The 21,301-nt window shown below is 35.9% G+C and overlaps 1 protein-coding gene across 1 annotated transcript; it reads left to right on the top strand.

Annotated features, from left to right (window-relative positions):
- The first annotated feature begins 1,329 nt into the window (after positions 1–1,329).
- LOC129227838 (immunoglobulin superfamily containing leucine-rich repeat protein-like) lies at positions 1,330–21,301 on the top strand. Its single transcript, XM_054862452.1, has 4 exons — positions 1,330–1,598; positions 12,495–12,945; positions 16,843–16,988; positions 20,929–21,301. Exons 1-4 carry the CDS (start codon positions 1,415–1,417, stop codon positions 21,078–21,080), a joined length of 933 nt encoding a protein of 310 aa, XP_054718427.1. The 5' UTR covers positions 1,330–1,414; the 3' UTR covers positions 21,081–21,301.

The following is a 21,301-nucleotide window of genomic DNA, read 5'->3' as shown; positions in this document are numbered from 1 at the left end:
AAAATTTCTTCTAGGGGAGAAACCCCCAGACCCCTTGAAATTGGAAATATTCTATCCCCTACTTAAAAGGGACACCGTTTCCCCTCTTGAGTTCAATTTCAGGAAGACAGCAGTCAGCATATTAATAAAAACTATACAAAATTAGTAAAGCATGGTGTTAATAAAATGGTCTTTTTTGCCATCGATTGAAAAATTGTCCAGACTACAAGAGAGATCCAAAAACTTAGAATAGCTTAGAGCCATGTTAAGTCTACATCCAGCCTTGATTGCAAACAATATTGCTCAAAAAGAAAAAATAATAAGAATAATAATACCCCGCCCCCCTATGAACTCGGTCCTAAATCCGCCTATGCTGATATCTACATTCTACAACTTTCTCGCCAACCATGCTTTAACGCTCATCGCTAAACGGCATTGACAGCTATCGTTCAGGATACGTTTTGTGTTGATTGCATTTAAAATGGTTCCTGGTGGTTATATGTTGATAACCGTTTTCATTTACTTTGAATTCTGCTTTCATTTGCATTGTTCACAAATTTAACGATTAAAGTTAATCTTTGAAGAAAATTTTCATCTAGGGCAGTTTTTTACGGGCTTTTCATTTAGACTAAATTCATAACTATACAAAAATTCGTTCGTGCAGAAAATAGCAATTTTATGACTCAAATTATGAAATTAGACCTCTTTGGGTCTTTAAATTTCCAAAAACCCGCCTATATGAATTTCTGAGCAACAATTTACCTTTCTGCCAAATTTGGAAGAAATCAGACGAAAACTGTATAAGGAACATACACACACACATACGCACACACACACATACAAACATACATCTATTTGAAAAATATATAGATAAAGATAAAGATAAGTAATTTTTCTAATGTTTACTTTTGAAATTTTTATTGTTCTGAATAGATTACTGCAATCGTTTGCATTAAATTCATAAATTATTTGAACATAATGTGGTTAGATAATGCGTCGACGACTGGGGGGGAGGGTTCATGACTCCCGTGACCCTCCCCTTGTATAAGCCCCTGTAAGACCGAATTTAGTTTTCGGACAAGCATCCTAAAATTGCCATGGAGAACAACAGATTCTTTCTGAATGATTCCAAAAACCTTTAATAAATAAAAAAGATTATCGTAAAATGTCAAATTTGGATCTCACATTTCCCAATCAGTAAAAAAGAACATAAAATGCTAAAAATAAATCTTATCGACGAGATAGCAAAAAAAAAAAAAGGAAAATAAAATTCCGAAAACACTCCTTTCGCCAATCAGATGTTGAGAATGTCGTTGCCAGGTCCTTCAAAAGTGGAGGGCGAGCCGATCAAAAGCCGAGATCGCCCTTTCCAGCATCTCCCGGCCACAGCGTCAGACGCGGAGATATTTACAGTCATCTTATTTACACAGTTCCGATGAAGCAGTACCACACCCTCCTTTGCGTCTTATGGTCTGTCTTGGCACTCGCGCAGGGGGCTTGCCCAGCGCGGGAGGCTATCTCACCCTGTGGGTGCAGAGGGACTAAAAATGGAATATTGTTGGAGTGCCGTGGACCCGAAGAAACTGATCGAATTGTCTCTGTACTCAAAAACTTGGCAGGTAAGATTTTTACTTTGTGTTAGAGCCCGAGTACATTGACCAGCAAGCCGGCCCATTGGAGATTGGGTAGATCAACCAGTGAAGGAAGCGACTCCTCCCACCACCCTCAGTACCTGATCTTAAACTTTCCCGGACCGGGGCAAATCTTTAAGTTATCGGCATTACCCTTCCTTTACGTTTTTATGTCGAATTTCGACGAAAGCACAGAAATTGGGTGAATTTTGTCGCCCCTTGAAATTGTGACCTGGGCAAGGCCCTCGATTGGCTCCCCCCTGAGTCCGGCAGTCTGGCCCAGTCTATCCTCAAACTGTAAGAAATTTCTAAAACGCTACAGTGTATATTCGGGTAACGTTTCCGGATTTCGCGGGTTTACATGCAGCTTCCTGTAAAATAAAGTTTATTTGCCAAAAAGTTGCCTGAATCACAACAATAGCATAAATACACTCCTGTTTGTGAAAATTGCAACACCATGAAGGAAGCATCATAGTTGAATGAAATTTAATACACAGTTTAGTGGTAATGGTACAAATAAATGATTACATTTTCAAACCAAACAAACAATAAAAAGAGATAGAAATTAGTATTTTGTGCGGCCATCACGCGCCTCAATAAGAGCTGCTACACGACTCGGCATGGGGTGAAACAAAGTTTGAATATTTGCCTGCGGAAGAGTATTCCATATTGTTTGTATGCGCAACCAAAGTTCGTCTGTCGAAGCAATAGGACGAGGATCACGAGCGAGACGCCGCCAAACCAAATCTCACACATGTTCAATCGGTGACATATCCGGGGAATATGCAGGCCAAGGAAGAAGCTGTACCTGCTGCGAATCAAGGTAGGATTTGACAGTCCTGGCGTCATGTGGACAGGCATTATCCTGCTGGAATACAGCCCCTGACAATCCTTGCAGGAAAGGAATAGCTTGGGGCTCTAAAACTTCGTTTATGTGTCGGGTACTTTTCAAATTGCTCATAATTCGTAGACAATTCGTAGCAATTGTGATCGTCCATGATATGCTATGGCACCCCAGACCATAACTCCGGGTGTTCGTCCACTGTGTCGTTTGATAAAGCACTCCGGAATGTGCCGTTCACCGGCATAGCGCCTGACACGAATTCGGCCATTATGGTGCCACAAATTGAAGTGGGATTCGTCAGAAAAGACGACCTGCTGCCAATCAGCACGCCAGCTCCTATGCACATTGGCCTATTGTAGCCGCAGGAGGCGGTGGTATCGCGTGAGAGGAATCCTGTATAAAGGAATCCTTGCGCGCAGCCCCGCTGCTGCGGACGTCTCCGAATTGAAGCACACAATGAAACACCTGTTGCTGTTGACCACTGTGCTGCCAATTGCCTAGAAGAAGCTGTGCGGTTCGTCAGCGCCATACGCACCAGGTGTCTGTCATCGCGAGTTGACGTCACATTTCTGGGTCCACTTCCAGATTTCCGAGCTGTCCGACCCTCATCCGTCCACTGCTTCCAAACACGCATGATTGTGCAGCTGTTACGCTGCACACGAGCGGCTACTGCACGATAAGACAATCCAGCTTCACGAAGGCCGACGATTCTGCCCCGTTCAAACTCCGATATTTGCTCAAATTTCGCTTTCTTTTCGTCGAAGAGGCATAGTAAAGATTCAGTTAAGGTTTACTCTAGCATATAACCACCGATAATCATACACGCCTCGCTGCAGCCGTCTATTTATATTCGGTTCGATCCGTCGTTCAAAGGGTGCTGCTCAGCATACGCATGCGCAACCAGTCTGCAATTCCAATCATTTGCATATCATGCCCTACTTTACATTTCCTGCAATTTTCAGCTCACTCGCGTAAGTCCTTCGTGGTGTTGCAATTTTCACAAACACGAGTGTATAAACTTCTCACTATTGTAAAAAATAGTTTTAGCTCCTAGTATAGTCTCAGCGCTTTATATTAAGTGTTCCGCCATTAAACTCAATCGCAACAAATCCAAATTCACTGAGCTCAAAATGAGGGTGTAATGTAGTCTCTGGACACTTGTTGCTTTGCGAAAATTGCAGGAAAATAAGGTGCTATTTATTTATTTCCAATTCTGCATTAGTTTTGACCATAGCTGCTAAAAGTATCTCTGGTACTGTAGATACACATAAGTTTTCTTGGAACATTCCTGATTAATTCTGAATTGATTCTGAACTTTTCAGAACACTTCTAAAAGTTAATTCCAGGAAGGTTACTCCTTTTTCGTGGTAAACTTTCCTGTTTTTCACCAGATGTATTAATGGTAAACATTTGGCTAAACATTTCTGTTTTTTTTTTCTTCTCACAACGTAAATGAGCACAAATGTGCAAGAAATTGCTGGCACGTGTTTCGGAATCACAAGAAGCCCCTTTTTCAATGTAAAAGAAATGAAGAAACATCCGACAAAAGCGCTTTTGTTGCGCAAAAGTTCTCTACGTAGGAGAGAAGAGCGGGTCGTTGCAGGTATAATGGTCAACCTACTCCTTACTAGTAGAAAGGTAATACTAGTAGTAAAAGTAAATACACTGCACAACAAAAAAAAAATCGACGCACCTGAAAAGAGTTGTCAGAATGAAACAAAATTTTACACACATAAGGACACCATTGATATAAGAAAGCAATTACAAAATGAAAGCAAAATATTTTTTTTTTCCAGTTGTGGATACAAAAGACAATTTTTACACCCAAAACAAATTAGCTGCACCTTTTTAAACCAAAAAGTCAGCCTTTTCATTTCTCTCCACTCCACAGTAAGTTGGAATCACTGAAGGTAAATAGTTTTATGTTTGTCCGGAAGCATGGGCGCCAATATGCAAACTATTAAGGGGGGGGGGGGTGCTCAGATATTTTCCCTATGGTTTAGCAGGATATTTTCTCCATAGAAACTGATTTCAGTAGTTTAGAGTGATTAAAATTTGACATTTGTAACCTATTCATTAAGGGCTGGAGAAGATATGTTTTTACATTTTTGCAAAGAAAAGAGTACTGAAAGCAAGGAAGTTCTAAATTTTTAGGGGGGAGGCTTGAGCCCCCACTTGCTTCCCCCCCCCCCTTCTCTCCTGGCCCATCTCCAGAAGAGACTGTAAGAGAGATTGACAATTCCTAATCACTACCGAAGATGGGATTCTAGTAGAGTTAATGTACTAATCTACAATATGAAGCGTAAACATACGTTTCGGGACTATAAAGAACTGTTTTCCGAAGCGAAAAAAAGAGTTGTCCTGACAGTTTGGTTGGGCAGAGGTGTAGGGCTCTTAAATAGCCCTACTTTAGCACAATGATTTGTTGACAGATTGTGATTAAAATACTTTAATTGTGTGTGTGCGCGTTTTCTATGTATAGTTTTCTTTAATTGTCGAACTTTTTACATAATTTTGAGCGAAACATGAATGCGCTGAAATGAAGTCAAATATTTTCCAGCCGGAATTTAAATTGAAACATTTTTCTGCTCCCCCTTCTCTCATTAAAGGTATCCGCTTCTGGACTATTCAAAATACATGGGTGCCCTATCCACCTGGGGGGGGGGGGGAGGATCATGGCGCACACTGTGCCATTGAAATTTTTAGGGGGGTTGAGGGGTATTTTCCTCTCATTCCGGGGGGGGTCTTTGCTATATTTAGGGGGCGCGCTCTTGCTTTTTGGCTGGAGGCACCCCTGCAAAATGCAGCAACCTTACGCAAGGAGTGCTTTTAGGAATGAATGCAATTCGATCTGACTTCCTTTTTTTGACATCAAACATTGAAATAAACACTTACTATCGTCACCATCTAATCTGATATAACTTGAGTAGAAAGATCTATTTAACCTTCACTATATACATTTATATGTATTGAGATTAGATAAAACATGCAAAAATGAAACTTGAGTTCCTAAAGAGAAAAGATTTCACTGATTTCTACTTCATGAATGAGAGTTAAACTTGCATCTTATCTGTAGACGTAAGCGCCTTCCTAAACATATAAACTCTGTAAAAACAAGTTAACTCCTTAACCGGAGTGTTATTTTGAATAGAAAATAGTAAATACCAGTGGCAAAGCGAAGGGGAGGGGGGTGAAAACACCCATCAGAGCCATTGGTTTTATAATGAATGGAAATTCTAATACAGTAGTTTATGCTACGAAAGGGCTGTTTCGATCAAAAAACCTCTTCAGAAGGTGTTTTTGATCAAAACACCCCCTTCCAAAATATTTTCGTTAAAAAAAACCCTCCAGAAGGTATATTTCATCCAAAAAAAACTCCTCCAGATGGTATGTTTGATCAAAAAAAACCTCCAGAAGTTATTTCTGGCTGCCCTTGTGGTAAGTATGATTATCGTACATCGAAAATAAATAGCCCTGTTCATTCAGTTTTTTTAAACCGGGTTATTCGTAACTTATGTTTTTTTTTTTTTTTTTGAGCAATCACGATTGCTTATTGTTCTCACTTGACTGTTTTTGGCGTCCTTTGATTTTTCCCACCGCCACCCTCCGCACCATCACCGTCGACGGGCTCCTCACGACGCTGCACCTCTAGCGAAAGCCGTCTCCAGGTTGCATCCAGGTCCTACACACACGCGCATACATACACAACTACACACACACACACACAAACACATACACACACTTACACACACCTACACACATACACAAACACATAAACATATACAAACACATACACACACGCATACATACAGACACCCACACATACACACACAAAAACATACACACAACTACCCACACATTCATGCCTGTACACAGACACAAACACATATGCCTGCCCACACACACATTCATACACACAACTACCCACACACTTATGCCAGCACACAGACACAAACACACATGCCTACACACACATACACATAACCCCTACACACAAACACATACCCCCACATACAAACACACACGCCTACATACACACACTCGTGGTTGCGAAAAACATAATTTGAATTCAAGATGTCAAAATTCAAATTATTTTTTTTTTTAATTTAAAGCCTATTTCTATAAGCTTGATTTGCCTTAAGAAGTATGAAATAAAATAAGTCAATAAGTATGAAATAAAATAAGTAATGATATCTTGGCTACAATGCTCAAAAATTGCAGTTGATCCCAATATCTTTAGATTAGGTTAATTCAAAAGTAGCCAACACAATTTAAATTAAAAATTGAGAGCAGAAATATAGATGTTATAGTAAAAGCTATTCGTACAGAGCTGTATACCCCCTATTTCTTCTCTTAACTTTTGATTTAACAATTGAACTGTTATTGGACAATTTAGAATTTACCTAAATAACTTCAATTTTTGAGCGTTGTAATCCTGAAATCATGTTACTTATGTTATTTCATACTTTTTAATGAAAACCAAACGAATAGAAAAAGTCTTTAAAATTAGAAATATAGTTTTTGTTGTATTTTAAAGCTTTTTCGTTTTGAAATTTACTTGATGAGAAACGTTCTGAAATTTGAGGCATACTTAGTTGATACATTTCCCTATTAAAATCAAACAACAAGAAAAAAACGATATTGACTTTCATTTTACTATAAATGTACTGGGCATGAAGAGAGAATAAGTTATATTTACCGTTAATCTGCTCTAAATATTGCAAGTATGTATGCTCTAATTTAAATGCCATTTTGAACAAGTGTATAAAAAAAACTTTTAAAACGTGTTCAAACTGATGACTTGACTTAAATCAAAGAAAGTTTCGAAATCTTATGTTATTTGAAGAGTTTCAAATGCCCAAAATCCACAAATACGTAGGGGTATCAAAAAGTAAGGTAACAAGAGCTCTGAAGGGTGTGCAAATTATACGTATGAATAAAAATCCCTCTGAAGGTAACGGAAACAATCACAGCATTCAAACGATGTCGGTAGATGGAGCTGGTAGGCCGGTAAAATGACGAAATTTGAGTTAGAAGATGACCGCCTTGACGGAAGCATGGTCCGCAACTAAAATGTGTGAAAAGTGTGATGCGGGGTTTTTGCGTTTAAATAAAATTTCTCCAACTGAAATTCATCGCCAGTTTTGGTGGTACCAGTGTTATGTTCGCAATGCCCGACCGCATACGGCCATAACTACGCGCGATTTGTTTAAGCGTTTTCGGTTGCAGTTCTTGGATCACCTTCCTTACAGTCCTGACCTCACACCAAGTGATTTCCATCTCTTCGGACCATTAAAGAAACACTTGGGAGGTCTGCATTTCAGAACTGATGCTGAGGTTCAGCAAGCTGTCTTGATGTGGTTGCACAACCTTGACGCTGATTTCTTCCGTGCCGGTTTCGATGGTTTGGTGTACCGATGGAACAAATGCATCGATAAGCATGGTGACTATGTAGAGAAGTAATATGTACCTGTGCCTTCCTAAATTGTATACATTTTTTTAATTCTTGAATAAACGTTTTCTCTGATTGGGCTTGTTACCTTACTTTTTGATACCCCCTCGTATATGCTTGTTTAAGTGCTTAAGTTTAGTTTTGAAATTAGTTTTTTTAACGTATTATCTAAATCAACTTTATAATTACTATTATGTTTAATTGCTTTTAGCAACAATTAAAAAGCAGAAGTTACTGGCAGGCGTTATGACAGAGAGAGTAACTTTAGAAATAGTATTTAAAATAAAAAGGAGCATTTGAAAGGAGAAAGAACAGTTGAATACTCATTGGTGTTCGACATATAAATTCATGGTCGCACGCACGGCTTACATCAATGCGATAGTTCAGTTGGGGGGGGGGGGGGGGGCTACAGACACATTTTTTCATCTCAAAACCAACTTGCATTTTTTTTTTTTTCATGAAAGGTAAAGTTTGTTTTTTTAAGCAAGCTTTTTTTCTTTTTTTTTTTTTTTTTTGTAAGTTTGAAATTCGCAAACTTGGTACTCATAATTTTAAAAGTTTATAGCTACAACAGAAGAGCAAATCTTTTATCCTCAGTAAATTTTTGGGAATGCTAAAAGCATAAGTAGTTTTATATCGTAAATATGAAACATCTAGGGCACTATACTAACATAGTTAGACAACAGTCAGCGTCTTGCTGTGCAATTAACTTAGATCCTGAGAATCGTTTATTTATCAATTACTTTAAAATAGTAATAAATATAGAAACATGTTATGAAATATGCAATAAGATATTATTTAATCACTAAATTTTGCATGTTTGATCCTTACTGTGTAAAAGATAATCTCAGTATTTTTGGTAAATAAAAAGAGAGATATTACCTATAAATGGGGATTTTTTACAATAATGTTTCAACAAATTTGCGTGTATGTGTTGGTTACGAAAAGGATTCCTCAATAATAAATGGATGCCTGATAAAATTCCTATTCATTTAACTTTATGACTTGAATTTAACTATTTTCATTTAATTATATTTTCATTAATCTTAACTATTTTCATTTAACTTTACGAACTTGAATGAAAAATATTTAGCATAAAATAAAGAATCGTTTGGCGCGAACCTTCAAGGGCTCTTGCGCTATTAAAATTTAATCAACCAACCAACCTGATAAAAAAAAGCAATATTTTAGCAAAAGAACATTGCATAGGATTTCAAAAAAACCTGTAAGGTTTGTTTGTTTGTTTTTCTGAAAATTTCATCTTACGTTTCATCAATTCAAAGACAACTGACAGTTGATGTAACACTTTTTCAAATGGAAAAAAAGTAAGACATCCTTATATATATATATATATATATATATATATATCTTTACTAATAATAAAGCAGAAAGTCTCTTTGTCCGGAGGATGTCTGGATGTCTGTAGGATGTTTGTAGGATATCTGTGACGCGCATAGCGCCTAAACCGTTCGGCCGATTTTCATGAAATTTGGCACGAAGTTAGTATGTAGCATGGGGGTGTGCACCTCGAAGCGATTTTTCGAAAATTCGATGTGGTTCTTTTTTTATTCCAATTTTAAGAAAAAAACTATCATAAATTACGAAATCATCATAACGTGGAACCGTAACATGGGCACAAGCCAATTGGCGAGATACGAAATTATCATAGCGTGGAACCGTAACGTCGGTACAAGCCAATTGGCGAGAAATTTCACCATGCATTATTTGTAAATATACAGGCGAACCAAAAGACCTTTAATTTTTCTATTACGGGCGAAGCCGTGCGGGTGCCACTAGTATATATATACTAGCATTCCCGTACCCGGCATTGCTCGGGTAGTGGAATTAGCTGGGGTTAACAGTGCTTGGTGCACCTAGTTTCGAAAATCCCCTGTAATAATAATTACTTATTTTAATATATAAAAATCTTCTGTGCGGACGTTTGTCACCATAAGGCTTTTAAACGGCTGGATCAATTTTGATCAAATTTTTTGTGTGCAAGCATGGTTTCGAAGCGCGATGGATCGAATCGGAAGCGTTTTTGTTAATTAATTAATTAATTTGAATATTGGATGGTTATACCTCCCAAATGATTAATATTTATTTTAACCTATTGTTGAGCGAGAACTGAAATAAATATTTAACCTGTTGCCAAAGGACAATAAGAAAGCCAGTTCTGCTTTTTGGAATGAAATTTCCTACTGTGATATGTCAATTGAGAATAGATAAAACGTAGAGAGAGAATGAAGCCTTCCATTTCTTAAAAGCAACGATTTTAGGTCCCGTGCTATATTTTAAAGTAAAGTACTGGATGGTTCACGCAAAACGTGTGTTCTGTCGTCGTAGTTGAACCATGTGACCGGATCGGTGCTTTAGGTTTTCTTAACCAAATGATCAGAAAGTACCGTACCTAGCAACATTTGTTTCTCGGCTCAAATCCATCTGAGTTTTGGCACCAATGTCAAAAATACTTTAAGGATTATCTAATTAATCAGTACATTATTAAAGGATAAAATGATGGAATTTAAAGCCGAAACAAATTTTATTTTCGTCCAGATAAATTACAACAGGGTAGTTCTGTACACAAAAGATCAGTGCAGTGGACGATCTTTATCTTTGGTGGAAAGAACAAATTAGGCAATATATGAAGTTTAAAAAGTTTTCGTTCAAAAGATCGGAGCGCTAATCGATCGGAGTTGGCATCGCTCACTTATCGGCTGGATTACAGTAACGTGGTGGTTTGGCGACTTTGGCTGTAAATAATAGAGTTGTGTGATCATTTGTTTACAATTTAAAGCTACTGTTAATGTAATTTATTGTATATTTTGTTTATTTGGCGAATTATTTCCAATTGCAAAGAGTTGCTTTTCGTTTTTAAAGAGTTTTTAGTCATTTTAGTTGAAGAAAGGGTTTATTTTACATCGTTAGGGGTGGGGGAGGGATGAGTGATTTTCGCTTTTTCAGAGAACTGTTTTTACCTTTATCATTTTTTATACGATATCTTTTTCATTGTTTTCTTCTTTTTCATATGGGGGATTTTGCAACGGGATTTCCCGTTTGTTTTAGATGGGTAGTTAGTTTTTTACACTTAATATCTGAGGACGCTTTTTATCCTTTGAGTATGGCTGAAAGAACAAACCATCAAGTACGAGAGAAAAAATAGTTAATAAAACAACTGCTCAGTGGGCATTAGATAAATCAAGTTGTAATAAATATACGCATTCTGACACCAAGCAGCTTAAAACCTTTTCTTTTTACTTATTTTTTTCAACAAAACTACTTCAAACACTTGATAGTTTATTGAAATTTTTTTACTTTTCAATTTACAAAGTTTGAACAGAACAACGTCTGTCGGGTCCTCTAGTTACCTATAATTTTTCCTAATTTTGGGAGGATCCCGGGGTCCCTGGACTCCTTATATATATGCCCTTGTCCGTAACCGATCTTTAACTGTTATTAACGATCCTTTTAAAGTATTGATTATCTTTGCAAACACAGACCATCCACATTTTATTGATATACCTATGTTTAAGCAAGAACTTCTTTGTATATAACATTTTTAGTTTTTTTTCCTGGTGCTATAACATTGGCCGTGTAAAAAAAGTCTTCTCTTAAATCGATCCCTGCTACTTTTAATCTATGTCCTTGTGACTTATTAATGGTTATTGCAAAGCAAACTTTAACAGGAAACTGCACTCTTCTAACTTCAAAAGGATAGTCCGCCTGTGATGATGTTCTTAAAAACTACGTTTCTAGTTTTGAAAAAATAAAAGCAAAAGACAGAAATATTATGATTTGATTTGAGAAAAGCCTCGAAGAATCACGTGAGAAACAAAAACAATATCAAATTTATAGTTTGCTATCGACCAAAAGTTGAGATGAAGTACTGAATAATGATTTGAATGGAGGAAAGCCTTCGAAAATAAGGAATTTGAATTTCAATGATAGGTTTTAATTTCGCAGAAATTAAGAGGTTTTAATTAATTTCTCCTGAACTAATTGAGATTTCAAAAAATCCTTTCTTAGTGGTTACTTTCGTAATCATGCGGACATGCCTGCCAAATTTCAAGTCTGAAGCTTCAGCGGTTTCGGCTGTGCGTTGATATATATATATATATATATATATATATATATATATATATATATATATGTATATATATATGTATATATGTTATCTCAGGACATTGATTTTTATATATTAAGATAATAGCCAATGATCGAGTAGCCAGCGAGTATCAACAATGAAACTCGGGCCGCGGCATGATAATTTGATAATATGTGTTAGTAATGTTTGACATGCAGGGAAAGGCTTTATTGTGCAAAGGCTGAACTCGATCAAGTAACTTAACTGTTTTACTGGTAAGACTGTCATTTCAGAGGAATGAAGAAACGAAACTGTGGACAACAATGAACGCTACATACTGGAGTTTAGGGTTAATCAACTGGAGTTAAGGTTACAATTTCAACTATCAAAATATCACCAAACAAGCAATGACTTCGTTCAAATGAAGAAGCAGTTTTCACCCGTCATACCTTGACGGGCGATTTTCTAGTCTATGAATAATGTATGTTTCTTTAATAATTGCAGGTAGAACAGGCTATGAAGTCCAAATAGAATCTCTCACCACCGAAAATCTTCCAGAAACTGTCCAAAAGGCTTCAGCAATCCGCTTAAGACAGTGCAGTCTTGGACGTCTGATCGAATCTCAATCTCCTGCGTGGCCGAGGTTGACTGAAGTGGTCTTCGAATCCATGTCCATACGGGACAACCCATGGTCCCAACTGAAAAGGGCATCCTCACTGCGCTACCTCAAAGTCGAAGCATTCCCCATGCCAGTGATCGGTTCAGATTTTCAAGATGTCCCCAGCAGTGTGGCTTACCTGGAGCTGAAGCAGACGGATACCGCAGTATTAGAGCCTGGAAGTATGGCACATCTGAATGGTTTGGTGTACTTGCACATGGTGGACTTGCCTCTGAAAAAGTTTCTCAGGACCGCTCTGCCAGAGAAAATGCGGCAATTGCATACGTTTATTCTAGGGTATGCAATTTGTATTTAGTTTATATTTATATGCTCACTTAGAAAGTTTAATTTCAACACAGCAAATCAAGCACGTTGAAATTTGGGAAGCCAAGCCTGTTTTTTTTTTTTTTTTTTTTCAAATGTAAAAATTTTTTTATGCGCTGCCCCATGAAAACTGCATTATCTTTGCACATCTAATGTGAATAAAACTTTCATAGCGGTGTACGTATCCAGAGGGGGGGGGGGGGCAAGGGAGGGCAGCTGTCACTCTTTTCAAGATAAAAAAAAAAGTGCTGAAAATAAAACAAAAAGAAAAAAAGAAAGAAAAGAAGAAGAAAAACTAACTAACTAACATAAAAAGAAAGCATTTTTTTAAAAAAACTAATCAACTGACAGTTGCTTACTTTTTTCATTTATCGATGAATTCGGCTCTGTAACATTGTAACTGAGTTTGAAAGTATATATTTCATCTCTGGAAGCTGGTTGAAAAGGAAAAGTTATTGGTGTTTAGATGGATCAATATCGCTATGAAGGGTAACGCAAGGTTTTATTGCGCCCAAAACACTTCCTGTTTCCACTAATTTCCAGGGGTGTCCCCCCAAGAGCTAGCCCCCCTTAACATTGCAAAGACCCCCCCAAGCTCAAGAACCCCCTTAATAAAAAAGTAGCAGCCAACCCCCCCCTCAAAATTTTCAACTGCGGAGCCTGCGCCATGACCCCCCCCCCCCTTAGGTGGGCACCCCTGCCAATTCCCACACGAAAAAGTGTTCCTTCTTTTGAAAAAGTGTGGTACTACACATGAACCCTTCCTCATACACAGTAAAAAAGCTTAAATTTAGAGAAAGTTTAAATTTAGAAATTGACCCGCCCCCGATTGCCCAAATGACGGGCCTGTTGCCCCACCCCCCCTTTCTATTTTCTTCACATTGCTTTCGGTTTAAAGACTGCATAGTAAACAACTTTTACTTTCATGTCAATTTCACTCAATTTATCTAATTTCAAAGGTCATTAGTGGTGGTTTTTACGAATAATAGGCAGATAAATTCTTTTATTATTTATAAATAAAGAATTTCTGTCAAATCTACTGATGGAATTCATACGTCATCGAAACGGTTCTGATTTCGAATGTCAAGCTGAAACAAAGCAAGTGATTTAAAAAAAATATTTTATTCCGTAGGAATGTACACTTTACGTCATTTTTGTGCAGTAACGTTTGTACTGTGCAACGTTTTACAAACGTTGTGCAGTAACGTTTGTAACGTTGTTTTCGTAAATGTTGATGTAACTTGAAACCGCTCTTTGCTGCTACCAGGAAGTTAACCTGATGACCACCCCTTCTCGATTTTTTCTTTTTCTTTCTTTTTTAAAGAATTCAAAGATTAAATATCTGTTTTGTCAGAGCTATGACCTTCTGGGCGCACATTGAGAAAAATGCCAAATTCATACAGTGGTGAGCCAAAATTATAAGGACAAAAGAAAAATCCCCAAAATTTTGACTGAGTTTGGAAATTTTATGTCTGGAAAATAATGGTAAAACAACATTTTTTCTTACTTTCATTGGAAATACAAAGGAATTTCGTATTCTTAGACTGAAATTTGAATTTAGACATCCCTGAATTTGAACAAAATTTTAAGGACAATTAGATTTGCTTGTTTTTTGTTCTTCACACTGCACTACATTCCGATATAAATGCTTAGTGAGTTGATTGGAGACGTCACATTCCACTTTTACGGTCATGCCGCTGCCGCTAGGTTGTAAACTTAAAGAATTTGAGAAAAGGAAAACGGTTGATTGAAAAACTTCACGACTTACTTACTGTACGTCAAATAACAACAAATCTGAATCGACAAAGATTTGTCTTTTAGAGTTTTCTCAAAAATCTCGGCAAATAAGGACCACAAAGACGAACAGGTAGGAATTCTGTTTCTGTACGTGTGAAATACCTGATAATAAGACGAGCTTGCTTTAAAAAGCAAACCTCATGAGATATTATATTGGAATTCAAGTTACGATGCAGTTCTCTAACTATTCAACATGTTTTACAGAAAGAGAAAAGGTTTCATGATGTGTCTATTCTCTGATGTCACGACCGACTCTTAAAAAAGTTCATTAGAACTTTTGGGTTGAATGCGCCAAAAATGCGTTGGGACAATGTAAACTTTTCTGATGAGAAAAAGTTTAATTAGGATGAACTATAGATGGTTTTTACTACTTCTGGTACGATCTCTGAAAGAAAAACAAATCTCGAAGCGTACGTACATTTGGAGGCGGCTCAATAATGGTCTGAGAATAGTTTCGCAACGGACGGAAACTATACTAATATTTTTTGTGCAGGACAGAATTAATTCTGAGAGTAATGTTGATGTACTGAGCAATACTTTCTTTAACAAAAAACACCGTTACTTACCAAGTGTAAACAATTTGTTCCAACAGGATAATGCCTACTTACTTGTTTCTGAAACCACAAAATGATTTCTTTGTGCTTATTTCGTGAAACTACTGTACTGGCCCGGACAAAAGGATCGATCTAAGTTTAATGGAAACTTTGAGAGGCATTCTGGCCCCCTGAATCATGAAAAAAATGGTATTCAGTATCGAAGCAAGCAAGAACTCATTTTCTCAATCGAAAAAGCCAAGATAAAAATTTCCAAATAGGTTCTTCAACTTCCATGACATCAAGACTGATAAAAGTGACTGAAAAAAAGGGGGGTGTTAGTGATTACTAGGGGTTTTCGGTGCAAAACGCTAGTTGTCCTTATAATTTTGTCCAGTTTTATCAATGACATTTTTTTTTCTGTTAATCACGGTAAAACATTTATATTTTTTATTTTCAAATGTCCTGCATTCCACAATGATTTCTTTTCATTTTGGCTTTTGTGTATAAATTTCACTTAATTATTTCAGTTTTTTTTTTTTTTTTCAATTTTCTGAGTGTCCTTAGAATTCTGACCACCACTCTCAATTCCATGCCACGGTGATAGTTGAAAAGTCACACAAACTCTTTAAAGACCATGGAGCATAATACGTGTTCTGTACTATAAGTTCAAAAGTTATTTTTAAAATTATCGAGTGCAAAAAAAAAAAAAAAAAAAATTCATGTATTTCCACATTACTAAGATATCAGAATTTTAACATTGGCAAAAAAGAAAAAAATACTGTTGTTAAATAAGTATACTGCAGTTAAAATAAATTAAATGTAAAACAGCTGCATCATACCGTCATCTTGCTAGGTAATGTCATTATTCATCCAAATATTTCCAAATCGAAAAATAAATGAATCATATTTTGAGGAATCTTAACTTCTCTTGTTAGCCATATAGACACATAATGTCCTTTGTTCACAAATCTCTGCATATATAATATTTATGCTGTCATTTAATAGTTTCTGTACATAACAGCAAGTTTAGGATCCTTAAAGAATCATAGAAACCATATGTCCTCTGCTATATTTATGACCCCGAGTCGAGAGCGTTTCCACCAAATCAGACCGTTCTTTTTTGCCACAAATCTTTAGTACCACACCACTTTTTTGAATTATCTTCACAACGTAGCTGAGGTGCATCGAAGGTTTTGTTCTCGTATATATTTCTCCACCACATCACTAATAACAGTTTTCTAATACTTATAATTTTATTAATATGATGCTTATTATACTTATAATGTATATTACGGTGTTTTGACGACTGCTACAGTCAATGTCACGTAGACCAAATACGTGTTCATAAGAATTTTGATGTTGATACTATCAAGTCTATGTGAATTATTCTAAAGTATCTCATTTTTGAGTTTTTCAACAAAGAACGCTCGATAGTTGTGAACTACTGGTTTTTTGATGTAATTTTGGTGTATGTGTTCAATTACTTGTACAAAAGACTTTATTTCTGACATATTACTGAAATATTTTCGATCTCCAGGAATACTAACATTGAATCTCTGGAAGCAACCTTTTTTGAAGGCATGCCGAAATTGGAAGTTCTTATGCTAAATGGCAATAAGTTCGCTACAATGGATAACCGACTCTTTACACCGATAACACACCTAACGCATTTATTGATCGAAAGTAAGTATTCATTTAGATAACTAAGCTACAATAATTAAATTTCTTTGCTAGCAGAGTGTTTCCCGAGAAGAAAAAAAAACATTAATTTTGACATTAAGCTTCAAAACGTTTGCAGACATTGAGGGAAATCAAAGTACTCCAGTGCAGCCGATTTTTGCTAAGAAATAAAAAAAGTTAGGCGAGTGGGTATAGTGGGCAGTGGCGTAGCTATAGTGTTTGCCGCCCGGGGAGGTTCCCCAATTTGTCGTCCTTTCGTTGTGAAACAGCTAATACATTAAACTGTCAAGGGTGTTAAAATTAAAACTAGAAATATTATAAAACAGAAAAAAAAGACGTAATTATTTTCTACATACTTACAAAAGAAAAAATAAATAAATAAAGGGGGGAGGATGGCCCACACTTGGAGAAAATTGGTAAATTTACGTAAAAATCGAAAATTTCGGTAAAGGGCGGGTTGGATTTGCTTCCGATTTTTTTTTCAAAACTAAAGTCTATTTTAGTGTTTCTTTGTTGACGTTAGGGCAATGCAAGGAAATGTTCGGAAATCAAAGTTTTAAAATGCATCTTAGGCTACTTTGTGAAGAGCTTAAGAAAATCGGGAATGGTAGGATACTCAATTTGAAAATTTTCAGCTCTGAAATATGCAATATTAGTCTACCTTTGGCAACACAATTGCATGTGTATTCTAAGGCAGCTGTAAGCGTTAGGGGAGGGAGAGCGGTGCTGAGGTTCCTTACTGAAATATTTTTTAAATTTAAATCAATTTTAAGGGTATCTTTGGTGATATACTGAAATGGGGAAGGTTCAGCTTCTTCCTTTGAAAATTGTTCAGCACCAAAGTCTCCAAAACGCAATTCTAGGCTATCTTTGGTGACTTTAAAGGGTTCCCTAACACCTAATGGCACAAAAAAATGTTGTGAAGCCAGGCGGCTCTCTTTGGAAAATTTCCGTAAGGCTTTGTTTGATAGTGATAATATATTTGGAGTAAAAGGGGCAGAGGGAGGTTTCCCTCCCAAAATCTTGATTTATTAAGCTGAAGTTCATTTTAGACTATCTTTGAGAGGGAAGAATTAGTGATCTCTCCCACCCACGCAAATTTCTAACTAGATATTGCGAAAAGGTCTGAGGAGTTCGGATTTCCTTCCTCGGAAATTTTTCAATGCTGAAGTTCCCAAAACTCAGTTTTAATCTGTGGAGACGTTACATGGGGGGAGGAGGGTAATTAAGGTATCTTTCTCGGAAAAATTCCGAAACTGAATCCCTAAAAACGTATTTTAAACTATCTTTGATCACGTCAGGAAATAAAGCATATTCAAGGTTCAAATACTGTTTTCAAAAAATGATATTGAGTCCTAAATATGTACTTTCTGGTCGTGTTTGCTACGTTAGAGCAAAAGACAGTGTTCGGGGCTCTGCCCAGAAACTTTTAAACATTGAGGTCTAAAACCGTATTTCTAAGCTACCTTCGATGATATCAGGAAAGGAGATGAAAGATTCGAGAGCTATATCCCTCCTAAAAACCTTTTGAAGCTATCTTTCACGCTGTTAGACTACAGAGTGGAGGTGAGAGAGGTTTCCAACCGGAATTATTTGAAACTGAATAAGCTAAAAAACAATTTTAGACTATACTTGGCCAAGTAGAGGGACCAAACTTAATGTTGAATAAAATTCGCTTACCTTTCATGAGGAATAGACAACATGTGATCCAAAGTTGTCGGATAGATTTTCTGCTCTCCAAAGCGAGAAAACAAAAATCCCTTTCACTTCTTTTGATATAGAGAACTCTTGTAATTAATGAGAAACCTAAGTAAACCCTGCAACATATAAAGCCACTCCTGTGATAAGTAATAAATTGTTTCGTGTACCATTTTTCACCTTCCTCCCGTTCTTACTTTTGTCACTATTTTCTTGAAGTTAAAAAAAAAAAAGTTTTGGTTTCATTAGGAGGTTTTCAAGAAACTCTCTTAAAAGTCAGTGTTAACTCTTTCTTTTAACGAAAAATGGAAAACTTCATTGTTTTCTTCCTCCTGGATTTAACTTCTAGACTAAAAAAACATTGGTCCCGTAACTGTCCTCTGCCGCCTCTCAGAAAAAAAACAAGGAATTGCACTGATATGCTATCAAGAAAGACTTTTGAAAGTTAAAGAAAGCAGAAAGTATTGTATAAAAGAAATTTTAATCTTGTAGTGACCAGGCTTGGAGTAATCGCCGTTAAAATACAACTTCAAAAGTACGGAATTTCTTTCATGACACTTAGCATGTTATTGTGTCTCAATTTCTGCAAAGCTAATACATTCCTTAAAGCTTGAGATTACAAAATATAATGCTTAATTATGAGAAAACTGAAATATTTTCAGTTTTTAAAACATGGTTAAAAGTTAACTATATTAATCTTGAAAATTTTACTCATATCAGATGAATTACCCTACTCCATAGACAACTATATATAACTTTTAGGTTTTGATTAAATAGTTAATAAAATACAAGTCTTCAAAAGTGCAACATTTAGCATTTATGAAAATGCTGTTCAATTTGACAAATTTTCAATCGCATGTAACTATTAAAATAAAAAATATTAAGCCAAAATATTTTAGATATTTTTATATAGGCATAAAAGGAACCTGTATACCAAATTTCATAAAAATACATTACCATGCAGCCACCACTTTTTTTGTGAATTTTGCTCATCTTGTATGAAAGGATCCATATCTAACTGCCTATGCAGGATATATTGTCAAAATAGTTATGTAGCATAAATGCATAATCAAAAATCATAATTTTTTAACTATGACATAGTTACTGCAAACGAACAATGAGAATAATATGTGCATGTATTTTTCTCCCACGAGTCTGTAATCGTAATCAAAATCGTAATTGTAATTGATTACATTTTTTAAGTAATCTAATCATTACAGTAATCATAAGAACATTTTGGCAGAGGATTATAATTGTAATCGTAATCTCTCCTATTTGTCAAGCTTGTAATCCTAATCGTAATTGACTTCCAACCAGGTAGTAACACAACAGGCTTACCATTCGAAGATTTTTTTACCTGCAGTAACAGATTAAAACCACAATTTCCTTACTTGAAAAATACTATTATTTTTTCCACATCAAAAGGGTTAATTTGCCGCCCCTCGAAAAGTGCCCCCTCCAACCTACACTAGCTACGCCACTGACAGTGAGACACGAAAATTCAATTACATTTTTTTAATTGAAAAACACAGAAATCAATTTCTTTCAAAGGGTACAATATTTTTCACTGTAATAGGTAGGGTAGACTGGGGGGGAGGGCACATTCACACGGATTTTTTTTCAATGAATTTTCCATTTTTTATGTTTTAACTCAGGAAGTTTTAGACATTGTGGTTTTATGAAGCAGTTAATGAAGTCAAAATTTGTAAATTCAATTGTTGCTCAGTTTGTGTTTTAAACCATAAAATATTATATATATATATATATATATATATATATATATATATATATATATAGTCTAAGCTGGTTGTGTAAACTTGCCCCGGACATGAGGCAAGCTTACGCATCGAGTGGGACACGTTTACACGTATTAGAAGTGATACCAAGGAGTATGCAAAACAGATATTTAACTTCGTTTTTTAGTTTGATGGGGTTACATTATAATGACAGAGTTTTCTTTTTTTTCATCAGATTTGAAAGCAACCACTTTTCTACAATATTGTTCACAAAATGTCAACTTGACTTTTCAATAGTTTTGTCAGGCTAGAAATATTCAAACAGAAAATAAATTGCTGTCTTCTCACTGTTCAATCTCTCTCAATGTACCCACTCCTCCACTACAATTTGAAAAGCTACATATTTAAGTCAATTCTATGCATTAATGTTGATTTAATATTTTAAATTATATTTGAAAGAAAAAACTTGATCTCAATTAAGTTCTAATATGAATGTTGTATTTTAACAGGTAATCCTTTAGTTTGTCAATGTGCACTAGCCAAATGGATTAAAAACTTGAATTTGAAGAACTCAGTTAGAATTTTGGCAACTTGTTACGACAACATCACTCAAGAATCGAAAGAAGTTATCAATCTTAGTGAAAATGAATACTGTTTGTAAAAATCTAGTGTTCACTTCTGAAAGTGAAAAAAACACATCAATACCTCAACTGACAGTGAAATAGGAAAAGTTTACATAAAAAATAAGTATTTAAATAATTAAGTATATCTGAAATTGGTTTACATCTTCCGCTAAATGAAAATACTGTTTTGAAATGCAGTTTTATTTATGAACGTATTAAAACTTTCTGTGTATTGTAAATAAATAATAAATTGAAAACA

The sequence above is a fragment of the Uloborus diversus genome, chromosome 8, assembly GCF_026930045.1.
Source record: "Uloborus diversus isolate 005 chromosome 8, Udiv.v.3.1, whole genome shotgun sequence".
NCBI lineage: Eukaryota > Metazoa > Arthropoda > Arachnida > Araneae > Uloboridae > Uloborus > Uloborus diversus.
This window is presented reverse-complemented; position numbering and strand designations above follow the sequence as displayed.